This window comes from Vombatus ursinus, unplaced genomic scaffold, assembly GCF_900497805.2.
Source record: "Vombatus ursinus unplaced genomic scaffold, bare-nosed wombat genome assembly UNPS02014793.1, whole genome shotgun sequence".
NCBI classification, from domain to species: domain Eukaryota; kingdom Metazoa; phylum Chordata; class Mammalia; order Diprotodontia; family Vombatidae; genus Vombatus; species Vombatus ursinus.
In genome coordinates, this window is record NW_020954571.1 from 15,693,174 (window position 1) to 15,717,546 (window position 24,373).

The window sequence follows — 24,373 nt, forward strand, 5'->3', positions numbered from 1 at the left end:
TAAGACTTCTTGGAAAAAGCTGTCTTGAAGGAGCAGCTAGGTGGAGCAGTAGATAGAGCACCAGAATTTAAATCCAGCCTCAGACACTTGATGCTTACTAGCTGTGTGACCCTGGGCAAGTCACTTAACCCGCATTGCCTAGCCAAAAAAAAAAAAAAGCTATCTTGACTTGCTACTTTGATCTTCTTATTACTACCCTCCCCACAACCCTCTGCAATCTACCTTCTTCACCATTGTACTGAAACTGTTTTCTCCAAGGTCACCTGTGACCTAATCACCAGATTCATTGGCCTTTTATCTTTCTTTCTTCACCTCTGGTACTTTTATCTCTACTGACAATTTCCTCCTACTGGACACTTCCCCTCATGTTGCTTCAGAGATAACATGCTTGCTTGTTTCCTCCTTCCTCTAACTATTCCTTCTATTTCTTTTGCTGTTTCCTCATCCTTTTCCTGAACCTTTAAAGTGTGTCCCCAGGAAGGCTCTTCTAGGCCTTATTGTATCCCTACCTTTATCTCCTTTGGCCGTCTCATTCACTCCAGTTACTCCCATTACCACTCCTGAACCTATGAATCCCAAACCTATCTAGTTCTAATTTGCCTTCTGAATTCCAAGCCCATATCACTAATTGCCAATAAAATGTCCCACCTCTTATTCACCATGTCTAAAACTAAGCTATTATCATTTACCTAAATCTGCTCCTTCTTCTGACTACACCATTTCTGTCTGTAACACCACCATTCATCCTGTATCCCTTGTTTGAAATCTTGGTGTTATAGTGGACTCTTCTCTTTGGCTGACTTCTGTTCAAGTAGTTATGATGTTAAAATCCAACTGATCCCATCTCTCACACCAGTTCCTTTCTTCTGTCACTACTGTTATCAGTCTAGTACAGCCCTTCATTACCACCCACCCGAAGTATTACAGTATCCTCCAAACAGGTTTTTCTACCTCCACTTTCTTCCTTTCCTTCTCTCAACCTTTCCCCCATCCATCCTACTTAACTGCCATTTTTTTTTTTTAAATGCATAGATCTGGCCATATCCCTCCTCTACTGAAAAATCTTCAGTGGCTCTGTCTTGCTTCTTGAGTAAAGTGCTAACTCATTTGTCTGGGATTCAAGGCCCTCCCTAATCAAATGCCACCCCACCTTTCTAGCCTTATCTCATATTCTTCCTCTCCATATACTCTATGCTTTGGCCAAAGTGCCTGCTGTCTGCTCCCAAAGAAACTGCATCTTCCTCCCTCCATGCCCTGTGCCAAGAATGACCTCCACTTCACCTGTTGAATTCTTATCCATCCTTTAATGCCAGGCTCAAATGCCAGCTGCTTCCTGAAGCTTCCCTGATTTCAGGGAAGTCTCAACCTTCACCTTCAGACTTCACATAGTATTTTGTTTTTGCACCTTCCTAACGCAGTTATCATGGAATATTATGAATTCTACTTAAATGTGTCTGTCTCGTTCTCCTTTTTGGTTCTAGGGTCTATCAGGGCAGGGACTAAGTCTTAATTAATTTTTTTATCTCCACTATCTAACACAATGCTTTATACAAGTAGGCAACATTTGCTGAATCAATAGAGAATGTGGTGTAGTAAACAGAATGCTGGATATGAAATCAGGAAGACCTGGGTTCAAGTCCTGCCTCGTACAATTACTAGCTGTATGACTTTAGGAAAGCCATCTAACCCTTCTGGGCCTCAGTTTCCTCCTCTGAAAACTGGGTTAGAGGGGGTTAGACTTGAGAACTTCTGAAGTCCTTTCCAGCTTTAAATACGTGATTCTGTGATCGAAAAATGACTTGCCCAAAGTCTCACAAACTTAGTAGAAGAGCCAGGGCTGGAATCCATTTATCTAACCCCTAGTCTAAGACTATATACTGTGCTAAAAATAATCATCATAGAATTAGGCATTGATAGGATTTTAGAGGTCACCTCTGTCCATCAAGCTAAAACCCTCCCTGGATGACCCAGGAACACTAGGGCTTTTCCCCCTAGGAGCTTTCCCTGTTCTCACTATTTATTCCAACACAGTGGCATAGCTTCTTTATCGATCCTCAGTGGGTGGGCCGCATGACCTCTAAGGTCCACACCAGCTCTAAGGGCATCCCTACTCTAACCTTGTATGTTCTAGAGTCCCCTCCAGCACTCAGTCTGTTGTTCTGATTCTGTCTGGGCTCTACCCTTTGCCCCTGTGCCCCAAGTCGTGCGGCTCTGTCCTTGCCCTCTGGATTCTCTGGTGACCCAGATACGTGGGGTGGGGACATTGGTGCTGTCTCCACAGCTCAACATCCTTAAAGAAATGCACCAGGATGAACTGGGCCGCATGTCAGAGGACCTGGAAGATGAGCTTGGGGCTCGGACCAGCATGGACAAAAAGATAGCAGAACTTCGGAGTGAGGTAAGGCGGAGGGGACAAGAAGGGCTGGAGGGATTCAGAGACCCAGCCACCAGGCTCAAACGTGGGTCTGAGAGGTTTCCAGGACCCTGGTCTTCCACTTTAGCCAGACAGGCATTTATCATTAATAGGGTTTCTAGTATGGGCAGGCACAATGTGGAGAGAGGCCAGGCAAAAGGAGGTATAATTCCCATTCTTAAGGAACCTCCATTCTGATGGGGGACATACCAGCATCCACCAACATTCTGTGAGCATTTGCTGTGTGAAGATCCTGTGTTCAATGCTGGGAGAAACATAAAGGTGGCCAAAACCCTTTCTGTGCATTCAAAGTGGTTCCAGTTTGGTTAGGGAGATAAGTGTTATATAAGGGTGTATGTGTGTGTGTGTGTGTGTGTGTTTATGAATGCATGTATATATGTATACACACATATATACATATACATACTTATATATACACACACATGTGTATATGTATATATGTCGAATAGGCACGTGTATATATTATGTGCTAGTGTATGTATACACGTGTATATCTGTATGTGTATATATACATGTGTGCATGTATGTTTATATACGTAGGTGTATATTAATACACACATATATATTTTTATATATTAATGCACACACACACACACACACACACACATATATATATATATACACACACACATACATACACACATATATGTACAGACACATACCTATACAAATACAGAGTTTCCTATCCTTGGAGATCTTCTAATAATAAGGCTTTATTCCTCAGGAAGCCCTCCATATAATAGGGAGCCTCAACACTCAGGAAGCCCCCAGCCTATTTGGGGAGGACATGCACATGTGAGGAAGACATAGGACACGTACAGCACAAACATACAAAGAAACCCAAGCTAATTATAGCTGCTGCAGCTGGACTTACTTCCTATAACCAGAAATGGCCCAGCAGTATTAGGAGCTGGGGGAGCCCAGCTGGGGCTCTTCTGTCTTCCCCATGCAGAGTAGGTCCCTTTGGACTCTTCCCCAACTTTGCTTCCCCCCCAGATGGAGCGTCTGCAGGCAGAGAATGCTGCCGAGTGGGGCCGCCGAGAGCGGCTCGAGACAGAAAAGCTCAATCTTGAGAGGGAGAACAAGAAGCTTCGGGCCCAGATTGAGGACCTAGAGGAGGTGTTAGCCCGAAAGCGGCGCCAGACGGCCAGCGCCCTGGACTCGGACCTCAAGGCCATCCAGGCCGAGCTTTTTGAGAAGAACAAGGTGGGGGAACCTGGACCTGGCTGGGTACTTCAGCCATGGGTGAGGGGGAAACGGAATATCTAGCATTACTAGCATGTACATAGCTCTTTAAGGTTTGCCAAGCACTTTGCATGTATGATCTCATTTGATCCTCATAACAACCCTTTAAAGTATCCCTGTTTTACAGATGAAGAAATTGTGATTGAGAAAGGTTAAGTAACTTGCCCAGGGTCACATTTTAGCAAAGTTGCAGGATGTAAAATATGCCCACATAAATCATCAGCATTTCTTTATATCACCAAGAAGAGATCATAAGGGACACCCCAGGTTGCTAAAATTATTGTTTCAAATGGATTTTTAGTTGAATACCTAGGATTTTCCAGGTATATCATCATATCATCTGAGCAGGATTTGATTTAAGTCTTCCTGAGTCCAAGTCCAATGTTCTGTCCTCTATATTACCTAAGGAAACCCATGGCCAAGACACAAGAATGAGACACAACCAGGGAACATCCAATCTCTTCTGCTAACATGGGTCCTAGCATAGTCAGTCAATAAACATTTATTAAGCACCTACTATGTGCCAAGTTTGTACTGGAGATGCAAAGAAAGGCAGAAGACAGTCCCTGCTCTCAAGGAGCTCACAGTCTGATTGGGGAGAGAACATGAAAATAACTATGTATATACTCAGTAAATTGGAGAAAATCAACAGAGTGACAGACCTTGGCTGAGCTAGGCTGTGAAGTGAGAAGCAGAAACATTGTCTCCATTTTTTGCCCACGGACTCCACAGTCAAGGAAGACTCTTAGAAAACTGAGGGAGTCAAGTTTGTCCTTGCTGCCTTTCCCCTTTTCCCTTGGAGGATTGTGACCAGTTTTGGCTATCATATATTGGGAAGGATTCAGAGGGTGTCCAGAGGAGGTGGCTAGGATAGTGGAGGATCATGACACATGAGGTTCCAAGGGAAAAGAAAGCTCTTTAAAGGCAGAGGTTGTTCTTTCTTTTTTCCTTTCTTTCTTTCTTTCTTTCTTTCTTTCTTTCTTTCTTTCTTTCTTTCTTTTCTTTCTTTCTTTTTTCTTTCTTCCTTCCTTCTTTCCTTTAATTTTCTTTCTCTTTTTCTTCCTTCCTTTGTTCCTTTCTCCCTTTTTCTTTTTCTTTCTTTCTTTCCTTCTTTTTCTCCATCCCCTAGCATAGGGCCTATAGTAAACACTTAGATGCTTTTCGAATGAATAAATCAGTTGAAGGAAAAAGGGATGTTCATCCTAAAGGAAAGAAGTCTTTGAGGAGACATGATAGCTAACTTTCAATATGTGGAGGGACTTCACATGTGCTGCTTGACCACAGAGGACAAAACTAATAACAATGGGTGGAAATGGGTTTAGACTTGGTGAAAAGAAAAAACTTCCTCTTGATTAGAGGTGTTCAAAAGTGGAAGTAGCCTCCTTGGTAAATAGTGAGTTTCCCCTCCCTAGAGGTCTTCAAGCAAAGACTGGATGATCATTTGTTGAGTGGTAAAGTGGATTCTTGTTCAACGGTGGACCTAGATGGTCTCTGAGATCCCTTCTGAATCTCAGATTCTGTCATCCTCTGGTGGTGCCCCCTTCCTTAAGGACCCAGAGTCCTCATTCATTTAGCATTCAGGAAATCTTTACTGAGGGTGCTTTCTCTGCCCATCACTATCCTAGCAACCAAAGGAAGAAAGCCTTTTCATTTCTCTCTCAAGAATATCAGTAGCCCATTCTTGGCCAAAGTCTGCAGTCTCTTCCCCATTTCTCTCCCTTCTTGGCCTTTCCACTATGCTTTCCCTTTGGCCTTGCACCTCTCTTTCTCAAAAATCTCTTCGCTTGGTTTCCATGATATTATTCTCCTGGTATTTCATCATAGCTTCTTAAACAAGTATGTCTTAAGTGCTTACATAATTCAGTTCTGCAAACTTTATTGAATGTCTGCTATGGCAAGGCAATCATCCAATCAAGGTGATTCTGCCCACCAAGAATTCACCATCTTGTTGGGAAAAAGAGACACATATGGAATATAATTCAGAAACACTGATGGGTAATGAGTGGGTTACCCAGTCCACTAGTTGTGTGATCTTGGACAAAGTCATTTCCCTTCACTAGACCTCAAATCTTCCTCTATAACATGGGGAAACTGGATCCTTAAGGTACTTTTCAGGGCTAGTACACTATCGATGTAGGGCCCCAAGAGCTTTAGAATCTTAAGGATGGGACCACTGAGGACTAGAATCTAGAAAAGAGATAGGACTTTCATTGGGCCTTCAAGGATGAATAGGACTTGGATAGAAAAGGAGTAACGGGGAGACCATTTCAGGTAGGGAGCATGAGCTAACCTCAGCCAGATCTTCCCTCAAGGGTAATGTCTGGGGTTTTCTTGAAAAAGATACTGGAGTGGTTTGCCATTTCCTTCTCTAACTCATTTTACAGATGAGGAAACTGAGGCAAACCGGTTAAGTGACTTGCCCAGAGTCACACAGCTGGTAAGTCACTGAGTCCAGATTTGAACTCATGAAGATGAGTCTTCTTTGACTTCAGGTCCTGCACTCTATGCACTGTGGCGCCACCTAGCTGCCCATATTGCCCCCTATAGCTCCCTGTTGCCTTTAAGATTAAATATAAAATTCTTTGGTCTTTAAAGCCCTTCAAAACTTGGCCCTCTCCCACTGTTACACTTACTGTTACTGTTACACTTTCCTCCTCTCCACTCCAGTCCAGTGAGACTGGTCTTGTTGTTTCCTGAAAAAGAGCTTCCATCTCCTGACTCTGAGCATTTTTCCTGATTGTCCTCCATGTTTGGAATTCTCTCCCTCATCTCCTTCTTGTCTTCCCTGGCTACCTCTAAGTCTCAACTCAGATCTCACGTTCTGCAAGAAGTCTTCCCCAGGCCTCCTCAATCGTGGTGTGTGCCCTCTGAGATTATCTCCAACTAACTCCATATAGCTCTTGTCTGTACACGACCGCTTGCATGTTTTCTCCCCTTCCCCAGACCACGAGCACTTTTAGAGCAGGGACCCGTCTTTTGCCTTTCCTTGTATCCCCAGCACTTAGCACATAGTATATGCTTAGTAAATGCAAGTTGACTGACAAGCTGTGTGAACTGATGCCAATCAATTCCTCTTTCCAAGCCTCAGTTTTCTCATCTGTAAAATGGCAAGATAATATTTGCCCCACCTACCTCATGGATTAGTTGTGAGGGTCAAATGAGATTATGTAAGTAAAGTACTTTGTGAGTCTTAAAAGCATCAAGTCACTAAATCATAGCATCTCAGGGCTGACCTTAGATGTCATCAAGTCCAACCCATACCTAAACAAAAATCTCCTCTCTAACAAACCCAACAAGTGGTCGCCAGACCCTTTGCTCAAGGGTCTCTGGTGAGAAAGAACCCAGTGCCTTCCACTTTTGAATAGCTCTAATCGTTAAGAAGCTGCTTGGGTTTTTTCTGACATCAAACTTCGATCCGTTATTCTACACCTCCAGCCACTGTACCTCATTCCACCCTTTGAGGCCAAGCAGAACAATCCGACTGTTCTTTCATAGCCCAGCCATCAAACACTTAGACAGTCACCACGTCACCACCTCAGTCTTCTCTCTGGGCTAGCTATCCCTCATTCAATCAATCTATTAACAAGCATTTATGAAGGCTTACTGTGCAAAGAAAAAGAAAAACAATCCCTTCTTGCACGGAGTTCACATTCTAATGGGGGAGACAACATAAATAAATTAGAACAGAGAAGACAAATACAGGATAGATGGGAGTTAACTGTTGAGGGGATGGCCCTAGCACCTACAGGGACCAGGACAGACTCCCCCCTGGAGGAGGGAGCCCTGAAGCTGAATGTTAAGGGAAGCCAGGGATCTTCAGAGTTAGAGGCCAGGCAGGAGACCATGTCAGGCATCTGGAACAGCCAGTACAAGGCTTAGAGATGGAAGATGGAGTGTTTTAGGGGAGGAAATGGTCTTGGTCAATATGACTGGATTGGAGAGTGTGTGGAGAGGGAGTAGAATGTAAAAAGATTAGAAAGGTATGAAGGGGCCAAGTTGTAAAGAGCTTTCGCCGTCAAACACAGGACTTTATATTTGATCCTGGAACTGCTTGAGTTTATTAAGTTTGTGTGTGTTGGCTGGGGCTGGAAGATAGGGGTAGACATGATACGGACAAACATGTACTTTATGAAAATTACTTTGGCAGCTGAGTAGAGGTTGTATTGGAATAGGGAGAGACTGGAGACAGGGATACTGGCTGGAAGATCATCACAGCATTCCAGGAGAAAGGTGATGAGGACCTGAATGAGGTGGTGGCAGTAGGGGTAGCGAGAGATGCTTTGAGATGCTTTAGAGAAGGAAATGACAAGGTTTTGTCAACTGCTCAACTGTGAATGGTGAATGAGAAATAAAAGTTGAGGATGATACCAAGGTTGCAAATGTGGGTGACTGGAAGGATAGTGGTCTCTTCCACATTAATGGTGAAGTTTGGAAGAAGGGAGAGGTATTTTGGAGGAGAGAGCTATTGAGTTCTGTTTTAGACATGTTGAGTTTGAGATGCCTATGGGACGTCTCAACATTGGCTTCTTCAACCAGACTTCATTATATATATCTCTAGCCTGATGTGAAGGCCTTCACTCTCCCCATTGCCCTTTTCTGGACGCTCTCCAGCTTCTTAGTGATGACACTCAGAACTATATAGAATATTCCAGATGAAGACATCTAGATGGCTTAGTGCATAGAGCAATGAGTCTAGAGTTAGGAAGACCTGAGTTCAAATCCAAACTCAGACAGGTACTGGTTGTGTGACCCTGAGGGAGTCACTCAACTGCCATTTGCCTCAGTTTTCTCGACTGTACAATGGGGATAATAATAGCACCTACCTTCTAGGGCTGTTGTAAGGATCAAACGAGATAGTATTTGTAAAGTGCTTAACAAAGTACCTGGCACATTGTTATCATTGTTGTTCAATTATGACTGACTCTTCATGACCCCATTTGGGATTTTCCTGGCAAAGATACTGGAGGATTTTGGCATTTCCTTCTCTAGCTCATTTTACAGATGAGGAGACTAAGGAAAAGAAGGTTAAGTGACTTGCCCAGGGTCACACAGCTAGGACACATCTGAGGCAGGATTTGAACGCAGGTCTTCCAGAGTCCAGGTCCAATGTTCTATCTACCTAACCACCCCTCTGGCACATAGTAGGTGCTATATAAATGCTAGCTATCATCATCATCATCATCATTTTTACTATTATTATGTTTGCCTCTATCCAAGTCATTGACAACAATGTTAAGTGAGAATGGCATCATGACATAATGGGTAAAGAGGTGGCTTCATTCAGGAAGACCTGGGTTCAAGTCTTAACCTCTGGCACATACTGGCTGTGTGACCCAGAGTAAGTCCCTTAAACTCTCAGTGCCCCCAGGCAGCTCTCTAAGACTAAAAAAGATTCAGAGAAGGCTTTGGTGGAATGAGTTGTCCATCATGAGCTCCTTACACTGATGAAATACCTGTTCTGATTTAAAATAAAAATGTCAGAGCATAGAGCCAAACACAGATCTTGGGGGCACTCTACTAGAGGCAGCCTTTCAGGCGGATTTTTTTTAAACCTGTATTTTCATTGATATAGGGAACCCCCATTGTGAAAACTTCCTCTTCCAAGGCAGGTCAGCACCTTCTATACACCTTGCACCTTTGAAGATTTTCCTGAATCACTGAAAAGGCCCAGAGAGCCAGAATGTGTCTGGGGCAGAACTGGACACAGGTCATCCTAACTCTGAAGCCTGCTTTCTTTTTTTGTTTGTTTGTTTTTGTTTTTTAGGCAATTGGAGTTAAGTCACACAGGGTCACACAGCTAGTAAGTGTCAGGTGTTTGGTCTGAGGCCGAATTTGATCTCATATCCTCCTGTCTTCAGGGCTGGTGCTCTATCCACTGCGCCACCTACCTGCCCCCTTGAAGCCTGTTTTTTATCCACCATTATTTGCATCTTGCCATCCAAGTGAAGAGGATTCAGGACCATTATTTAGGTTCTGAATCCACCTCACTTTCCTTTTGTTGGGCGGTCCTGTGAATAAAAATAGGTCCATAAATGAGAGCTATTATAATCTGATAACAATAATACCTGGCTGCCTCCTCTGGCCCTTTTCCTACTGTGTCTTGTCTTGGCTGCTAAGGTGGCAGCATCTCTCCCCAGGCTCCTTCTCATCTCACCCTTAGCCCCGGCCTTTTTTTCCCAGGAACTGGCAGACCTCAAGCATGTGCACACCAAGCTGAAGAAGCAGTACCAGGAGAAGATGGCGGAACTGGCCCATGCGAACCGGCGGGTGGAGCAACACGAGGGTGAGGTCAAGAAGCTGAGGCTGCGGGTGGAGGAGCTGAAGAAGGAGCTGGCCCAAGCAGAAGATGAGGTGATACAGGCTGGGAGTGTGGCCTGGCCGTGGTGCTGGTGATAATGATAGTAATAGTGATAATAGCTGGCATCTATGTAGGGCTTTATAATTTCTAAAGTGCTTTGCATGTATATTAGCTCATTTGAGCCTTCCAACAATCCTAGGAAGAAGGTGCCATTATTATTCCCATTTTACAGATGAGAAAGCTGAGGCTGATGTAGGTTAAGTGATTTGCCCAGGGACACCCAGATAGTCAGGATCCGAAAAAGGATTTGAACTCAGGTCTTACCTGACTCCAAGTCCAGCACTCTCTCCACTAGAATATCAAATGTCCAGACAGGGGTCTCTGAAGGGCTAAGAAAGTTGTGAGTACACTTTACATATATTATTTCATTAGCTCCTCCCAGCAATTATATATGGTAGGTGCTATTATCATCTCCATTTTACAGATGAAGAAACTGGAACTGAAAAAAGCTGAGTGACTTACCCTAGGTCACATAGCTAGTAAGTGTCTGAAGGCAGGGTTTGAACTCAGGGCTTCCTGACTCCACTTAACTACCTATTAGCGCAGCCCTAGTGGTGGGGCTCTGTGCTATGCACTACAGGATACAGAGATAAGGAAGGTACAGCTCCTGCCCTCAAGGAATTTCCCATCTAGAAAGTTGAGATACAGATATATGAAAAATGAACCAGTAATACTATAGAGACATCTTATGTAGTGGAAGGAGCATTAGACCCATTAGAGCATTAGACAGTAGATGTCATTAAATTCCAGTTTTGACCTATAATTGGTGAGTGGCTTTGAGCAAGTCACAATCTCTGTGAGCCTCAGTTTCCAAAGAAAAATAATCCTTGCACTATCTGCCTCACAGGACTATCGTAAGAAAATCAGGTTATATTATAATATACATATTATATACAGTCATAGTATGTATTATAAAAATATGAATTTTCATTATTAATGTAATTACTGATGGTTGTAGTTGTTAAAAATGATGATGATGATGCCAGGCAGTATATGTAGAATACCAAATGGGTGGGAGGGAGGGGGTTACAGGCTATAGGAGATCATGGGAAGGAGGCATTGCTGTGAGCCAAGAGGGTAGGATGGGGACAAAGATGGCTGCTTGGAGGAGTTTGGGTTAGACCTTGAAAGATGGACAAGATTTGGAAAGGCAGAGAGGAAGGGGAAAGACAGACAGAGCAGAGGATTTGGGTGGAGGGAGCTGTGAATTTCAGCAACCCTGAATCATCATCTCATGGAGGGGCGGGAAGGAACCTGAGCCCAGGGTGATTGCTGTTGTCTCCACCCCATAGCTGGACGAAGCCCATAATCAGGCTCGGAAGCTGCAGAGGTCCCTAGATGAGCAGATAGAGCACAGTGAGAATCTGCAAGTACAGCTGGAGCATCTGCAATCCAGGTATATATGTGTTGGAAAAGGGGCACAGAGGCCTTGGGGGTGGGGTGGGGAGAGCAGTAGCCTGGTGGGTCACTTAGAAAGTGGCCTTTCCCATTAACAAAGTGATCACGCCCAAATTTCCTGTGGTGGCTCAGTGGTTCAGGGAAAACTCACTGAATTCAGGCCATGGGATCCTGGGGGATTTGGCGAGCCACAGGGGTCAGCTTTGGGGTAGGCCCCACAGTGGGTTTCCCATGCTCAGCTTGGCCAGGCAATCCTTACCATGAATGGGCCTGCCACAGTGGGCATAACCTGGAATGAGGCACTTGGGAGAAGACTCAGCTGCTTCATATCCAGGGGCAGGACCCTGTTGTTGACCAGACAGGAAGGGAAAGGGGCCAGAGAGGAGTGACCTGAGAAAGGAAAAGGATGGGGATGGGGATGGGGGAGAGATTTGGGGTTGGGGAGGACCAGGAAGAAGCCTGCGCAGCTGGAAAAGTGAGGATTGAAATCTGGGAAAGGGGGGACTCAGGAGCAATGAGAAGAACAGGAAGGAAAGATATCAAAGGCAGGAAATGGGGGTGGAAGGGTTGGGGAAGAGTGGGGTCTGGAGGGTAATTGGCACGTCAGATAAGAAGCTCCTTGGAAAATGAATCTCTTAGCTTTCCAACTTTGGCCCTGCCCCTCAACAGACTGGGCCCCAACCGAGGATAGAGATTCCTGCATATCTGGTCTGGGCCCAGCCCCCAGCAGCTGAGGGTGGCCCAGATATCTGAATATGGTGGGAAAGTATGGTAAGCCCGGATCAGAGGGAGTCTGGGAATCCTCATAAGTGCATTCCCACTGTCCCCTCACCACTCTTCCACTCCCAGGGGGATGGGAACCCCAAAATGACCCTCTGTCATTGACAAATAGCCAAGGTCGTCAGCTGCATAAAGACCCTTCACACTGGTCTGATCCACTTACCCTCATCTCCCTTCCTGGGCCCAGCAGCGGGGAAGGGTCAGCCCAGAGTTGAGGAGGAGGAGGGAATGTTCAGTAAGTGCCTTTAAAGAGATTACTTTATCAGCCAGTGTGTGATGGCTGGTCCCTGGGGAGCTCTCTGGGGCCTGCACTTCGATTACCCCCCTCACCATCTATCGAATTGTTCAGCTTTCACTCACTCTCACACACTCTAGTTCTCCCTCCCCTTCCCTCTTTCTTAGATTTCCATTCCTTTTGGCTCTCTCTGGATTCTCTCCCCCTTCTTTTCTCTCTTCCCCCACTGCTGCAGGCTTACGTTTTCATTCTCTACCTCCTCTTTTTTAATGTCCAGCTTATTCCTCTATCCGTGACCTTGGGCAGGTCTCAGTCTTTTTGTCAGATAAGGGCCATGGACTAGTTGAGGAGCTGAGTTTAAGTCTAGCCATAGACGCTTACTAGCTGTGTGACCCTGGGCAAGTCACTTAACTCTGATTGCCTCTCAAAAAATTAAAAAAAAAAAAGAATCTATATATAAAGGGCCAGGCTTTGTGGGTAGAAGCTCCAGGAGAAGCTAACCAGAGACTTCTTTTTGTCTCTAGATCTCTCCATAAGCCCTGCTAGGCCCATCCCATCTTTTTTTTTCCCCCTTGGTGAGACAGTTGGGGTTAAGTGACTTGCCCAGGGTCACACAGCTAGTAAGTGTTATGTGTCTGAGGCCAGGTTTGAACTCAGGTCCTCCTGACTCCAAGGCCAGTGCTCTATCCACTATGCTACCTAGCTGCCCCCCATCCTTTCTTAAGGACTAGAGTTGAATCCTCCTTTATTTAGCTGCTGAGCCTTCCACTGGCCTTTCTTGACTTTTATTTCCTAAATGGAGCCTCTCAGGAAAGAGTGCTTTGAGTTCCTTATAAGGGGGAAGTTAGAGAACATTGTGGGCCCAAATTGTCCTTTTTCACCAGTAAATGGAGCTCAGAGTCCCTTCCTGAGTCCCTGTCCTGCCATGATACTTGTGTGGGTAACAGCAGTGATGTACCTGAAGCCAAGACCCCCCCAGAGGCCAAAGGGACCTTTGATTTCTATAAGCAGGATTGGCCAGTTTAAAAATCTGCAACCTTAACCTAGGCAGCTAGGTGGTATGGTGGATAGAGCACTGGGCCTGGAATCAGGAAGATGAGAGTTCAAATCCAACCTCAGATGCTTATAAGCTGTGTGAACCCTGGGTAAGTCAGTTGACCTCTATTTGCCTCAGTTTCCTCATCTGTAAAATGGGGATAATTAAAAGCATCTACCTCCCAGGGTTGTTGTGAGGATCAAAAGAAATAATAATTGCAAAGTGCTTAGCACAGTGCCTGGCATGTAGCAAGTACCATATAAATGTTAGCTATTGCTATTAGCTGTCTTTCCTAGCTCCCTTTTATTTGCCATTCTTCCAAATGGCACTTCTGTGTCTCATTGCCTAGATCTGTACCCACCCGGCAATCATTTGAAAAGGATCCTGTAAACTAAGATGTTAATGACTAATAAACCATCCCATCTTCCGAATGGTAGCATTGGAATAGAGGAGGCATTAAACCAAAAGAATGCACATATTCACAGTCATTCTCAGTTGGGCCCCCTGACCTGGTCTCTGGGCACCACCATCTTCAGATCTATGTGTCTCCTTTTTGTGTACAAGTTACAGCCCTGCCAAAGAGACTCTCACCTGGGGCCTGCTGCACACATGGCCCTGGCTTCTTGGGGGGAATGCTCTCTCCTGCATCCCAATAGAAAAGAGATCTCATGTACCAGGAGATTATTAGGCCCAAAAGTCCTCTGAGGGAGAACACTTCAGGGCTGCAAAAACAGAAAAGGAGTTCTACACATTTTAAGATCCTCCCATTTTCTAGCTCTTAAAAAGTTGTTTAAGATTTTAAAAAAAAATTTATTTGGTGTTCAAGTGCCTTTCTAGCAATAAATCCCCTTGAAATGGACCATGGCCCAGTGAGGGCTGAGTTCTGAAGTATTTTCATCTAGGGAGGGGCTACAAGTGGTTTTCCTTTTTTTTTTTTTTCAACTTTTTGTTTTTTAATGTTCTGAGGACAGCGCCACTAAATCATACAGGAGTAATGGAGGCTTGGTCCCCTCCCTTCCCCCCTCCCTTAATAATTCATGCCTTCCAGTAAAGACGAAGCCATTGAGGCCACTTTACCGGGAGAGTTATGGGTGCGAGAGCGGGGAGGGGGTGGGAAAGGGAGGGGGGCCCTCTCCATCAGCAATCACGTGGCTTTGAGTTGAAGTTTGGCTCGTAAATTTTGGGCCGATGGAATTTTAATGTGAGGAAGAGCGAGGGCCTGGGAGGAGGCTGAGAGCTTTTCCACTGACAACAGGAAAGTGAAGCGCTGACACAGAGCCCCTGACACCCTTGTTCACTTCCCCATCTCATCTCTATGTCCTTGAAATCTCCAGAGGTCACCTTCTACCTCTGGGGAGTCCAAAAAAACCCCATATCTGCCCATTTTGGGGCTACAGGTCTTTATGGAGGTCCATACCTATACTGTGGGCGGAAGTTTATCTAGTCTAGAATGTGTCTAGGAAACACACTGGGGATTAAGTTAAGTAACAGTACCAACTAGTATCTAGTCAACATGCCCAAGATACTGGCATAGACCCCAATATTGTGGGGGTATTCAGAGAAGGGAGAGGGGTTGGTGTCAGTGAAATGGGGTGGGGTGGGGAGGACCCTCGAGGATGATCAGACTGTGGATAAGCAGAGAGGATAGGCAAACAGTGCCCCAGGTGGGAGGATGTTCTGAACAAAGTGGAAGAGTTGGGCATGTGCAAGGTGTGTTCAGCAAATAATGAGACTGGCCTGGCTGGAATGGAGGGGTCCACTGGATAGGTAATGTGCTGTTGTGCAAAGAGACCCCCACACACACCCCCATATTGGATTTAGAAGATCTGGATTTAGGTCTTGGCTTTTTTTTTTTCCCCTTCCAAACTTACTACTTGGGTGACCTTGAACTTAACCCCTCAGGACCTAAGTGGTTTGGATTAAGTGATCTCTAGGATTCTTTCAAATCAAATGACTCATACATTGAGGAATTAAGTGTTGGGGAATCATAGAAAATAAGGGTCAGTGGACTCTTCAGGGCCTTGAACACCAAATAGATGAGTCTAGAGCTGATTCTGAGGGCAGTGGGGAGTTCCTGGAAGTCTATTGGTAGGGAAATGGCTTATTCCCTGAGCTATTTCCTCCTTCCTCACTCATCCTGATTGGAAGAAGGACACTCTGGCCCAAAACCAGGCACCTGGATTACCAGAGAAAGTACTGCCTCTTCAGCCCACACGAGCCCCGAGGTAGCATAACCAGGCATGGGGCCTCGAGGTCACATATGGCCTTCTATGTCCTTTGTACGGCCTTTTGACTGAGTCCAAGTTTTACAGACCAAATTGTTTTATTAAGGGGATTTGTTCTGTGAAGTTTGGATTCAGTCAAAGGGCCACACTTAAGGTCTTACAGGGCTGAACCTGGACTTGAGGCCAAAGGGTCGTTTCCCCCCCACCCCCAACCCATATCAAACTGGGTTGAGAGAGAAAGAGAGAGACACCCAGAAGAAGCTGTACAAGTGTTTGTGTATGTACATCCAGGGGAGAGACAGAAAGGGAGACTGAGACAAAGGCAAAGAGAGAGAGGCCCAGGAGATGCTGCCCCTCTTCACTCTGTGTGTGTGTGTGTGTGTGTGTGTGTGTGTGTGTGTGTGTGTGTGTACATACATATAGGGAGAGAGATTGGGAGAAAGACTTATAAAATGAAAACCCTGAATAGTATATTTCCATCTCTACCCCAACAATCCACTTGCTCTCTGAAACTCAGCACAGAAGCCACAATTTCCAGTGCCACCCCCACCACGCCATTCCCCAGTCCTAGACGTAAGAAAGGATGAGCTCTATGGTTCAAGGGGACTTTCTCTCCTCCCAGGCCCACAGCCTTGCCCTCCGGAAGACAGCCTTATTCTTTGTTTGTCCACCTCCCCTCACTTCCCTCCTGCCACTCCCTGAATAACATCTCCAGCCTGTAATGTGCCGCTGCTAAGTACTATGGATTAGAAAAGCTATAAAGCAATTTCATTCTTTTCTATCAAGTCCATTCTACATGCCTGCTCAGAGCCAGTGAGGATAAGGGGCCGCAGTGGGTGGGGGTGAGCCAGGCGGGAGCAGCTGCCTCTTCCTCAGGGTTGCCTTTGCTCCAGCAGGAATAGAATATTAGCTCACATTTCTATTGTGCTTTAAGGTTTCCAAAGCACTTTACGTATATTATCTCATTTGATCCTGACAACAGCCCTGTGAATCACATGCTAGTATCACCTCCAGCTTACAGCTGAGGAAACTGAGGCTAAGCAAGGCCAAGTGACCCACCAGGGATCATAATCAGTAAGAATCTGAGGCAGGATTTGAATCCAGATCTTCCTACCGCACAAATCCAGCACTTGGTCCATTATACTATATCTGATCTTCTACACTCCCAGGCAGGGACCTCTTTTCTCTGTTGAGGGAAGCATTATCACCTCAGTCACCCAAGTCCAAATCTCCACCCCTTAGATTGGGAGCTCCATGAGGACACTGCCTGTATTTTACATCATCTTGGCTTCTCCCCTGGTGCCTAGGACAGGGTTCTGCACACAGTAGTACTTAAAAATGTTTGTTGATTTGTTGTTGAACACAACGTGAGAACATACTCTATGGCTTCTCTGTTCTGAAGTAATAAAAGTTGAAACTCATTTTGCTGGATTTTTAAGACCCCTTATGGATTTGGAACCATTATGTGACAGAGAAAATATTTAGAAGGACATAATAATCATGGCTTAAGTTTGGAAGGTTCCTCTGAACCTAGGGAAATAAATAGGAAGGAAGTTAACAAGCATTTATTACTTTGCCAGGCACAGTGCTAAGTGCTTTACAAATGTTCTCTCATTTAATCCTCACAACAACCCTAAAAGGTAGTTGCCGTTGTTATCCCTATCTTATAGTTGAAGAAGTTAAGTGACTTGCCTAGGGTCACATAGCTTGTGACTGTCTGAGGCTAGATCTGAACTCACGTCGTGCTAGGCCTGGAGTCAGAAAGATTCATCTTCCTGAGTTCAAAGTCACTTAACCCTGTTTGCCTCAGTTTCTTCATCTGTAAAATGAGCTGGAGAGGGAAATGACAAACCACCTCAGTATCTTTGTCACGAAATGGGGTCACAAAGAGTCAGACACGAGTGAAACAGCTACACAACAATAACAATAAACGCCTTTGCCCGGCCTTCCCAGCTCTCTGTAAACGGAGCCCAATACCACTTGTCCAGCCTTCATTCTCTCTGCTCCCTGACCTAGGTAAGATTCCTCACTGACTGGGGAACACATTAATTTATTCCCACCTCTTTCCCTTGACTCAGACTTGGCTCCCACTGGGCTTCTCACCTGGAATGCCCTCTCGTCCACTCTCTGGATTCAAACCCTACTGGTCTTTGTAGACCCAACTCCCCCATGAGGGAGTTTTTGGCCTCTCATTCTGTATTTCTACAGCATTGGCTGCGTCTGCCACACAGCTCAGTGTTATGTTTATTTCTCAGTTGGTCTATATGTATTAGTTTTATCTCAAGGAAATTTGAAGCTCTCAAGGGCAGGGACCATGAACATCTTTATATGCCTTCGTAGAGCCTTGCTCAGTGCTGGACACGTGCTGTGTTTGTCCTTCAAGGACTGGTGGATTTCCTTGATATTTGTATTCCTTCTACAGACACAAATTGCAACCCCTTTACAATTGTGTAGGTGTGGGTACCTAGCACAATGCACATAGCATGCACTCTATACTTGTTGAAATGAATAATGTATGATTAATTTAAGGGGAAAAAACAACTTAGTAGGTACTCTTTAAAAGTTGCTGTGGCTGGTATGGTGATACACACCTGTCATTTGGCTACTAGGGAGGCTGCGGGTGAAGGATCCCTAGCTTGGGAACGCCTGGCTACAGTGGACTTAGCTCAATCAGATACTTGCACTAATTCACCAACATGGTGAACCCCTCCTCCCACCCGGGATCATGGAAGCCACCTGACTGCCTAAGGAGAAGTGAGCTCTCTGAGGTCTGAGATGGAGTAGGTGAAAGATCTTGTGTCGATCAGTAGTGGAATTAGGCCCAGGGAGAGACCCTGCACTTTTATCAAGACGAGGAGGTCCAGTCTTAAAAAAAAAGAAGAATTCAGTGGCCAAAAAATTCATTATTCTGCAGCAGCCTGACGATGAGCCCATCAGTCTTCTCCAGCAGTTTGTCTCCACTGTCTTTCCCACCCCTTAATCTTCAGTCTTTCTCTGTGTTCCTTCCCTAGTGCCTGCAGTCACATCCTTAAAAATTCTTTCCTAGGCTCTACCATCCCCTCAAATTGTTTTCCTATTCTCTCCTTCCATTCTCTTTGAAAATTCTTTGAAAAAGCTTCCTACAGTTGTTGCCTTTGCTTCCTCTCCTTTCACTGTCTTCTAAATCCTGACCTCTGACCTCTTCACTTAACTGAAGCTGCCCTTTCTGAAATCATCAATGAGCTCTTCGTTGCCAAACTGGGCGGATGACCTTTCCCCCAACCTCGTCCTTCTTGGCCTCTTGGCATCATTTGACACTATTGACCACACACTTCTACTGGATACTCTCTCCTTTCTGTGTTTTTTCCTTGTCTCTCTGTTCCTTCTCAGTCTCCTTTGCCGGGGTATCATCAGCCTCATTCCTGCAATAGTTCGTGTCCCCTCCAAGTCTCTGTCCTCGGCTCTCTTGTCTCCTGACGCTCTCTCTCTCCTGATGACCTCGTACGCTCACATGGGTTCGGTTATCATCTCTGGGCCACTGACTCCCAGAACTGTCCTTCCAGCCCTAGTCTCTCCTAAACTCCATCACCAACTGCCCACTGGGATTTTGAATCAGATGTTCTGGAGACATCTCAACCTCAACATGTCCAAAGCTAAATTCATTATCTCTCTTCTAAAACTCATCTGTCCGCTGAACATCCTTCTCTTTCTGTGGATAGCACCCCATCCTTCATGTCACTCAGGTTCATGACCTTGATGTCATCCGTATCTCCTCACCCCGTTTATCCAGTCAGTTACCAAATGTTATTTTTTCCACCTCCACAACATCTCTTCCATACCTCCTCTCTTCTCCACTCTCTCATCGTCTCTCTTATGGGCTATTGAAACACCCTCCTAATAGGTTTCCCTGCCTCACGTCTCTCCCCCTCTCCAATCCATCCATCACACAGCTGCTAAACTGATTTTCCTAAAGCATAAATCTGACCACGTTACTCCCCTTCTCAGTAGACGTCAATGGCTCCCTTCTATCTCTAGGATCAAATGTAAACAACTCTTGATGTATACATTTTTTTTTTTTAGGCAATTGGGGTTAAGTGACTTGCCCAGGGTCACACAGCTAGTAAGTGTCAAGTTTTTGGCCTGAGGCCGGATTTGACTTCAGGGCCGGTGCTCTATCCACTGTGCCACCTAGCTGTCCCAATATATACATTTCTTAACAACCTGGCCCCAACCTACCTGTCTAGCCTTATTACACATCAGTCCCCCCCGCCTAATATTGCAATCCAGTCAAATTGGCCTTGCTATTCTGCAAACATGATACTCAGGTTCCTGTGTGCTTTTTCATTGGCTGTTCTCCTAAAATGTACTTCCTCACCTTTGTCTCTTGTAATCTCTGCTTTCTTCACAGTTCAGTTCAAGCTCCACCTTGAGACCTTTTCTGATCCTCCCAGCTGCTATTGCTTTCTCCCCAAATTACCTTGTATCTATTTTTATATACCTCTATCTATACATACTGGGCAGCCAGGTAGCTCAGTGAATAGACTAGCACCAGATCTGAAGTCAGGAAGACCTGAGTTCAAATCCAGTCTCAGACACTAGCTATATGACCCTGGGCAAGTCACTTAGCCCTATCTGCCTCAGTTTCCTCATCTGTAAAATGAGCTAGAGAAGGAAATGGCATACCACTCCAGTGTCTTTGCCAAGAAAACCCCAAAAGGGGTCACAGAGTCAGACACAACTGAAAAATGACTGAATGACAACAATATACATATTGTCTTCCCCCACTGGAATATAAGCTCTTTGAGGACAGGGACTGTTTTTGCCGACCAGCCCAGTGCCTGGCACACAATGGGCACCTAATAATTGCTGACTGACTGATCAAAGTGGTGCTCAGAAATGGGACAGACAGTCCATTACAAAGCCTGTACTTAGGGTCTTTCCAATTTAGAAGGGCCTGCTGGAGCCCGTGCTCTTCTGGCATAACTTGAAGAAACTGGGATCACTTCTGCTCCTTTAGGAGGCATCCACTTTTGTGGATGCTGGGCACACATTCATGCTCGATGCTTTTGATTCGTTAATTATATGTGATTTGTTAATTATATGACCCCTCCCCCATAGTTTAAGCTACATTCATAAGGTATTAACTTCATTCCTGTCCCTAGGCTTCATAATACCCCAGATAGTTGGGTAATAATTCTAATCCTTTACATTTGATAATAATTTCTAGCATTTATATAACACTCTAAGATTTGCGAAGTACTTTATATGTGGTATCTCATTTAATCCTCACAATAGTCCTGTTAAGTAGGGGCTATTATTATACCCATTTTATGGATGAAGAAACTGAGGCTGGCAGAGATTAAATAATTAATCAGGGGTCACACAGGTACTATCTGAGGCAGGAGTTGATCTCAGGTGTTTCTGACTTCAAGTCTAGCACTTTATCCACTAGGGAAGGGGAAGGAAAGGGGATAAGCATTTATTAAGCACCTACTGTTTGCCAAGTGGGAGGCAGCTAGGTGGCTAAGTGGATAGAGTGCTGGGCCTGGAGTCAGGAAGACCTGAGTTCAAATCTGGTCTCAGATACTTACTAGCTGTGTGACCCTGGGCAAGTTACTTAATCCTGTTTGCCTTAATCCATTGGAGAAGGAAATGGCAAACCACTCGGGTAGCTTTGCCAAGAAAACCCCATGGACAGTATGGTCCAAGGGGTAATGGAAGAGTCAGACATGATTGAACAACAACAATTTGCCAGGCACTGTGCTAAGCTTTACAAATACTGTCTCATTTGGTCCTCCTAGCAACCTGGTAAGGTAGGTGCTGTTATTGTACCCATTTTACAGTTGAAGTAACTGAGGCAGACAAGTTAAATAACTTGCCTGGGGTTACACAGCTAGGAAGTGTATGAGTTAGGACTTGAACTCAGGTCTTCCTGACTCCTGGCCCAGTGTTCTGTCTACCTTTCCCATCTAGTTGCTCTAACTATATAATTCCTAGCTACCTCAGTATGTTTATTGAGCACTTTATACTTCTAAAAATGCTTTTACTTCTTAGATCCTCAGACCAGCTTAGGGAATATAGGGCAATAAATTACTATTCCTATTTAACAGATAAGGAAACTGAGGCACAGTGAAAGTAAGAGAATAGTACAAGATTACATGGTTATTGAGAGCCAAGAGTAGTACTCATTCTTTTCAGTCTGGTGCTCCTTCCATTATACCATATTTCGAGAGACTCTATTGGGAAGAGGTTGACGGTCAAGCTTGGAGCTGGGTTGAGAGCCAAACTGCCTCCTCCCCCTCATTTTTACAGATAAAGAAATTGAGGTTTAGGAAGGCTTACAAGATTTTCCCAAGGTCACTTGGGTAGCAACTGTCAGAAGCAGAATTTGAACCCAGGTCCTCTGATTCCTGAGCTGTTGTTCTTTCCATTGTACTATATACCTAATTGGGATTTCCATTGCAGTTATCTTGATATACCAGTTTTTTCTTGCCTTGGGTAGGACCAGCAGTATTTGAAATTTCCCCCTGTATTCTGTATTAAGTCTCTGACCGTCTCATTCTTCCCTTCTACTCCTCACCCGGTCCCTGTAACAGGCTCCGCCGGCAGCAGAACACCCCACTCTTTGGAAAGATCCGGAGCTCTCGGTTTGGGACTGAAGAACCTGGGGATGGTACGAGTGACCTGGATGAGGATGAGGACCTACAGATCCAAGTCCCTTAGTGCAAGGGAAGGACGAGGGAAGGGCCAGCTTGCATCAGGGAATGTTACTTGGGCAAACTCTCTGGGAACTGCAACTGGTACTTTTTAGTGTCGACAGCCCTGGGCCTGGGCTGTGAGTGCCGGGACACAGCAGGAAGCTGCTTGGAACTTGGCCCTTACCAGGCTGAGGGTAGGGTGCACACTACTCAGGACAGGCAAAGGTGGTCCAGTAGACCCACATGGCCGGGTTTCATCCCCCTTGTCTCCCAGTCGATTCCTCCTGCTCCCCTTCCTGTCTGTCCTTTCTCCCCTAGCCTCCACCATACCCCCAACCTTCTACAAATTCACAAGAACATAGTAATCATAAGATAATGACTTTATTGGGCCATTATGGGAGCTGAGATCGGCCAGGGTCCTGCCCATCTAATTCCCTAAAAAGGTGGGAGATGTGTTCTATTATACATATATATTTTATGTATATATATATATATATATATGCATTCATACATGCATATATGCGTGTGTGTACTTGTACCTGTTTTATTTTTATAAACATATGAACTAAAGGAGAGGCTGGCTGCTGTTAAAAGGATTTGGGGATTTTACTCAGACTCCCTCTCCCCAGTTTGGGGTACCCTTTTGGACTTTTGCATTAAAAGAAGAAAGCCAGAAAGACCACCCCAGCCCAGTTCCAGGGACCTGATGGGATGGAGGAGTGGGTCAGCTAGCACATTTTTACAAATCCAAACGTTTTTTAATAAACTGAGTTAAGATCACCTGAGGCTGAGTCTGACTTTGTGGAAAAGCAGAGACTGGTGGATGCAAAAAGAAGGTCCTTGGCCTTGAGAGTAGCTCCCTGAGATCCAGAGGGACAGCGTCAGGCACCTCTTCCTCTTCCACTCCAGGTCATAGGGGGCCGGCACCCCAAGGGTGTGGGACCCCTCATGCTCTGGGAGAGTCGCTGAGGCGTGGGGGAAGCCTAATTCTGGTTCTGTTGCTGTGACCTTGGGCCAGCCACTTCCCCTCTGGGCAATGAAGGGATTGGTCCAGACAGTTTTCTAAGGTCCCTTCTAATGATGACAATGTACAATTCTGTAGTTCTCTGACCACAGTGGTGAGGAGGAGGGCAAACCGACCGAACCATCTCCTGCAGGCAGGTTATTGTTCTAACAGCCGCACCCCATTCTCCCTCCACCTCTTCCCCGACAGGCTGTTAATAAAACATGGGCCCTGACGATTTCCATGTCACCAAGCCACATTCTAATACCGTTCTTGGAGACAGGCCTAAAATGATGATAAAAAATTTAAAAACGATGGTGCAAGCTGGTTTTATGGGCAATGTGGGGCTTGTTGCCACGGCAACAAGAGGCAACAGCTCTCTTCCTGGACGCTCATTTTCGTTGAGAGGAGGTGCTGGAGGGAGTGTTGGGTGATGGGGAGACACAGAGACTTTGATCCTGCCCCCACGTCCCCTCCACTTCCCAAAACTCAGCTAGAGGGATGGGTCAGGGGCCCTCTTTAGGAGAGGAACTGTTTCCTGCTGTGGGCAGATTTAAAAAAAAAAGAAAAAAAAGAAAAGGAACTTGACCATAAGGAGAAACTAAAAAGCCTTGCCCTTTGGCCCTATGTCCTGTGCATAGGGTGACAACAACCTTCAAAGCCAAATCTCCAACCAATCTTCCTTCCTCTACCACACTCGGGGTCCCCCTCTACCATCCCCCATCCAATTCAGCTGCCGGGACATTCTCAGACACACAACAGACCTAGTCAGGCTGGGCTGGTATTTCCCCGCCAGACTCCCTGGCACCTCGAGCAAGATAGTGTCTGTGCAGAGCAGTAATTACAGAGGCTGTATCTTCCTTTGCCTGGCTGCCCCTGTCCACTCCTTCCATGTGGCAAGATTTCTAGGAACCTCCCATCTCCACTAGGAAATTGGGAGAGAGAAGGGGGAAAAGGGGGGGAGGGGTTCCAAGAAGGGTGA

At 45.4% G+C, this 24,373-nt stretch overlaps 1 protein-coding gene across 2 annotated transcripts in view; it reads left to right on the forward strand.

Moving 5' to 3' along the window:
- The window catches only part of CCDC102A (coiled-coil domain containing 102A), a 46,116-nt gene extending 22,948 nt beyond the window's left edge, over positions 1 to 23,168 (forward strand). The window contains exons 5-9 of one of the 2 annotated variants that reach the window (XM_027869264.1): positions 2,282 to 2,398; positions 3,431 to 3,640; positions 9,860 to 10,030; positions 11,330 to 11,433; positions 22,287 to 23,168. In XM_027869264.1, the coding sequence (XP_027725065.1) occupies positions 2,282 to 2,398; positions 3,431 to 3,640; positions 9,860 to 10,030; positions 11,330 to 11,433; positions 22,287 to 22,413 (729 nt within the window). In that variant the 3' untranslated portion in view covers positions 22,414 to 23,168. The remainder of the gene's footprint in view (positions 1 to 2,281; positions 2,399 to 3,430; positions 3,641 to 9,859; positions 10,031 to 11,329; positions 11,434 to 22,286) is intronic. The other variant, XM_027869265.1, reaches the window with a different exon arrangement.
- The last annotated feature ends 1,205 nt before the right edge of the window (positions 23,169 to 24,373 follow it).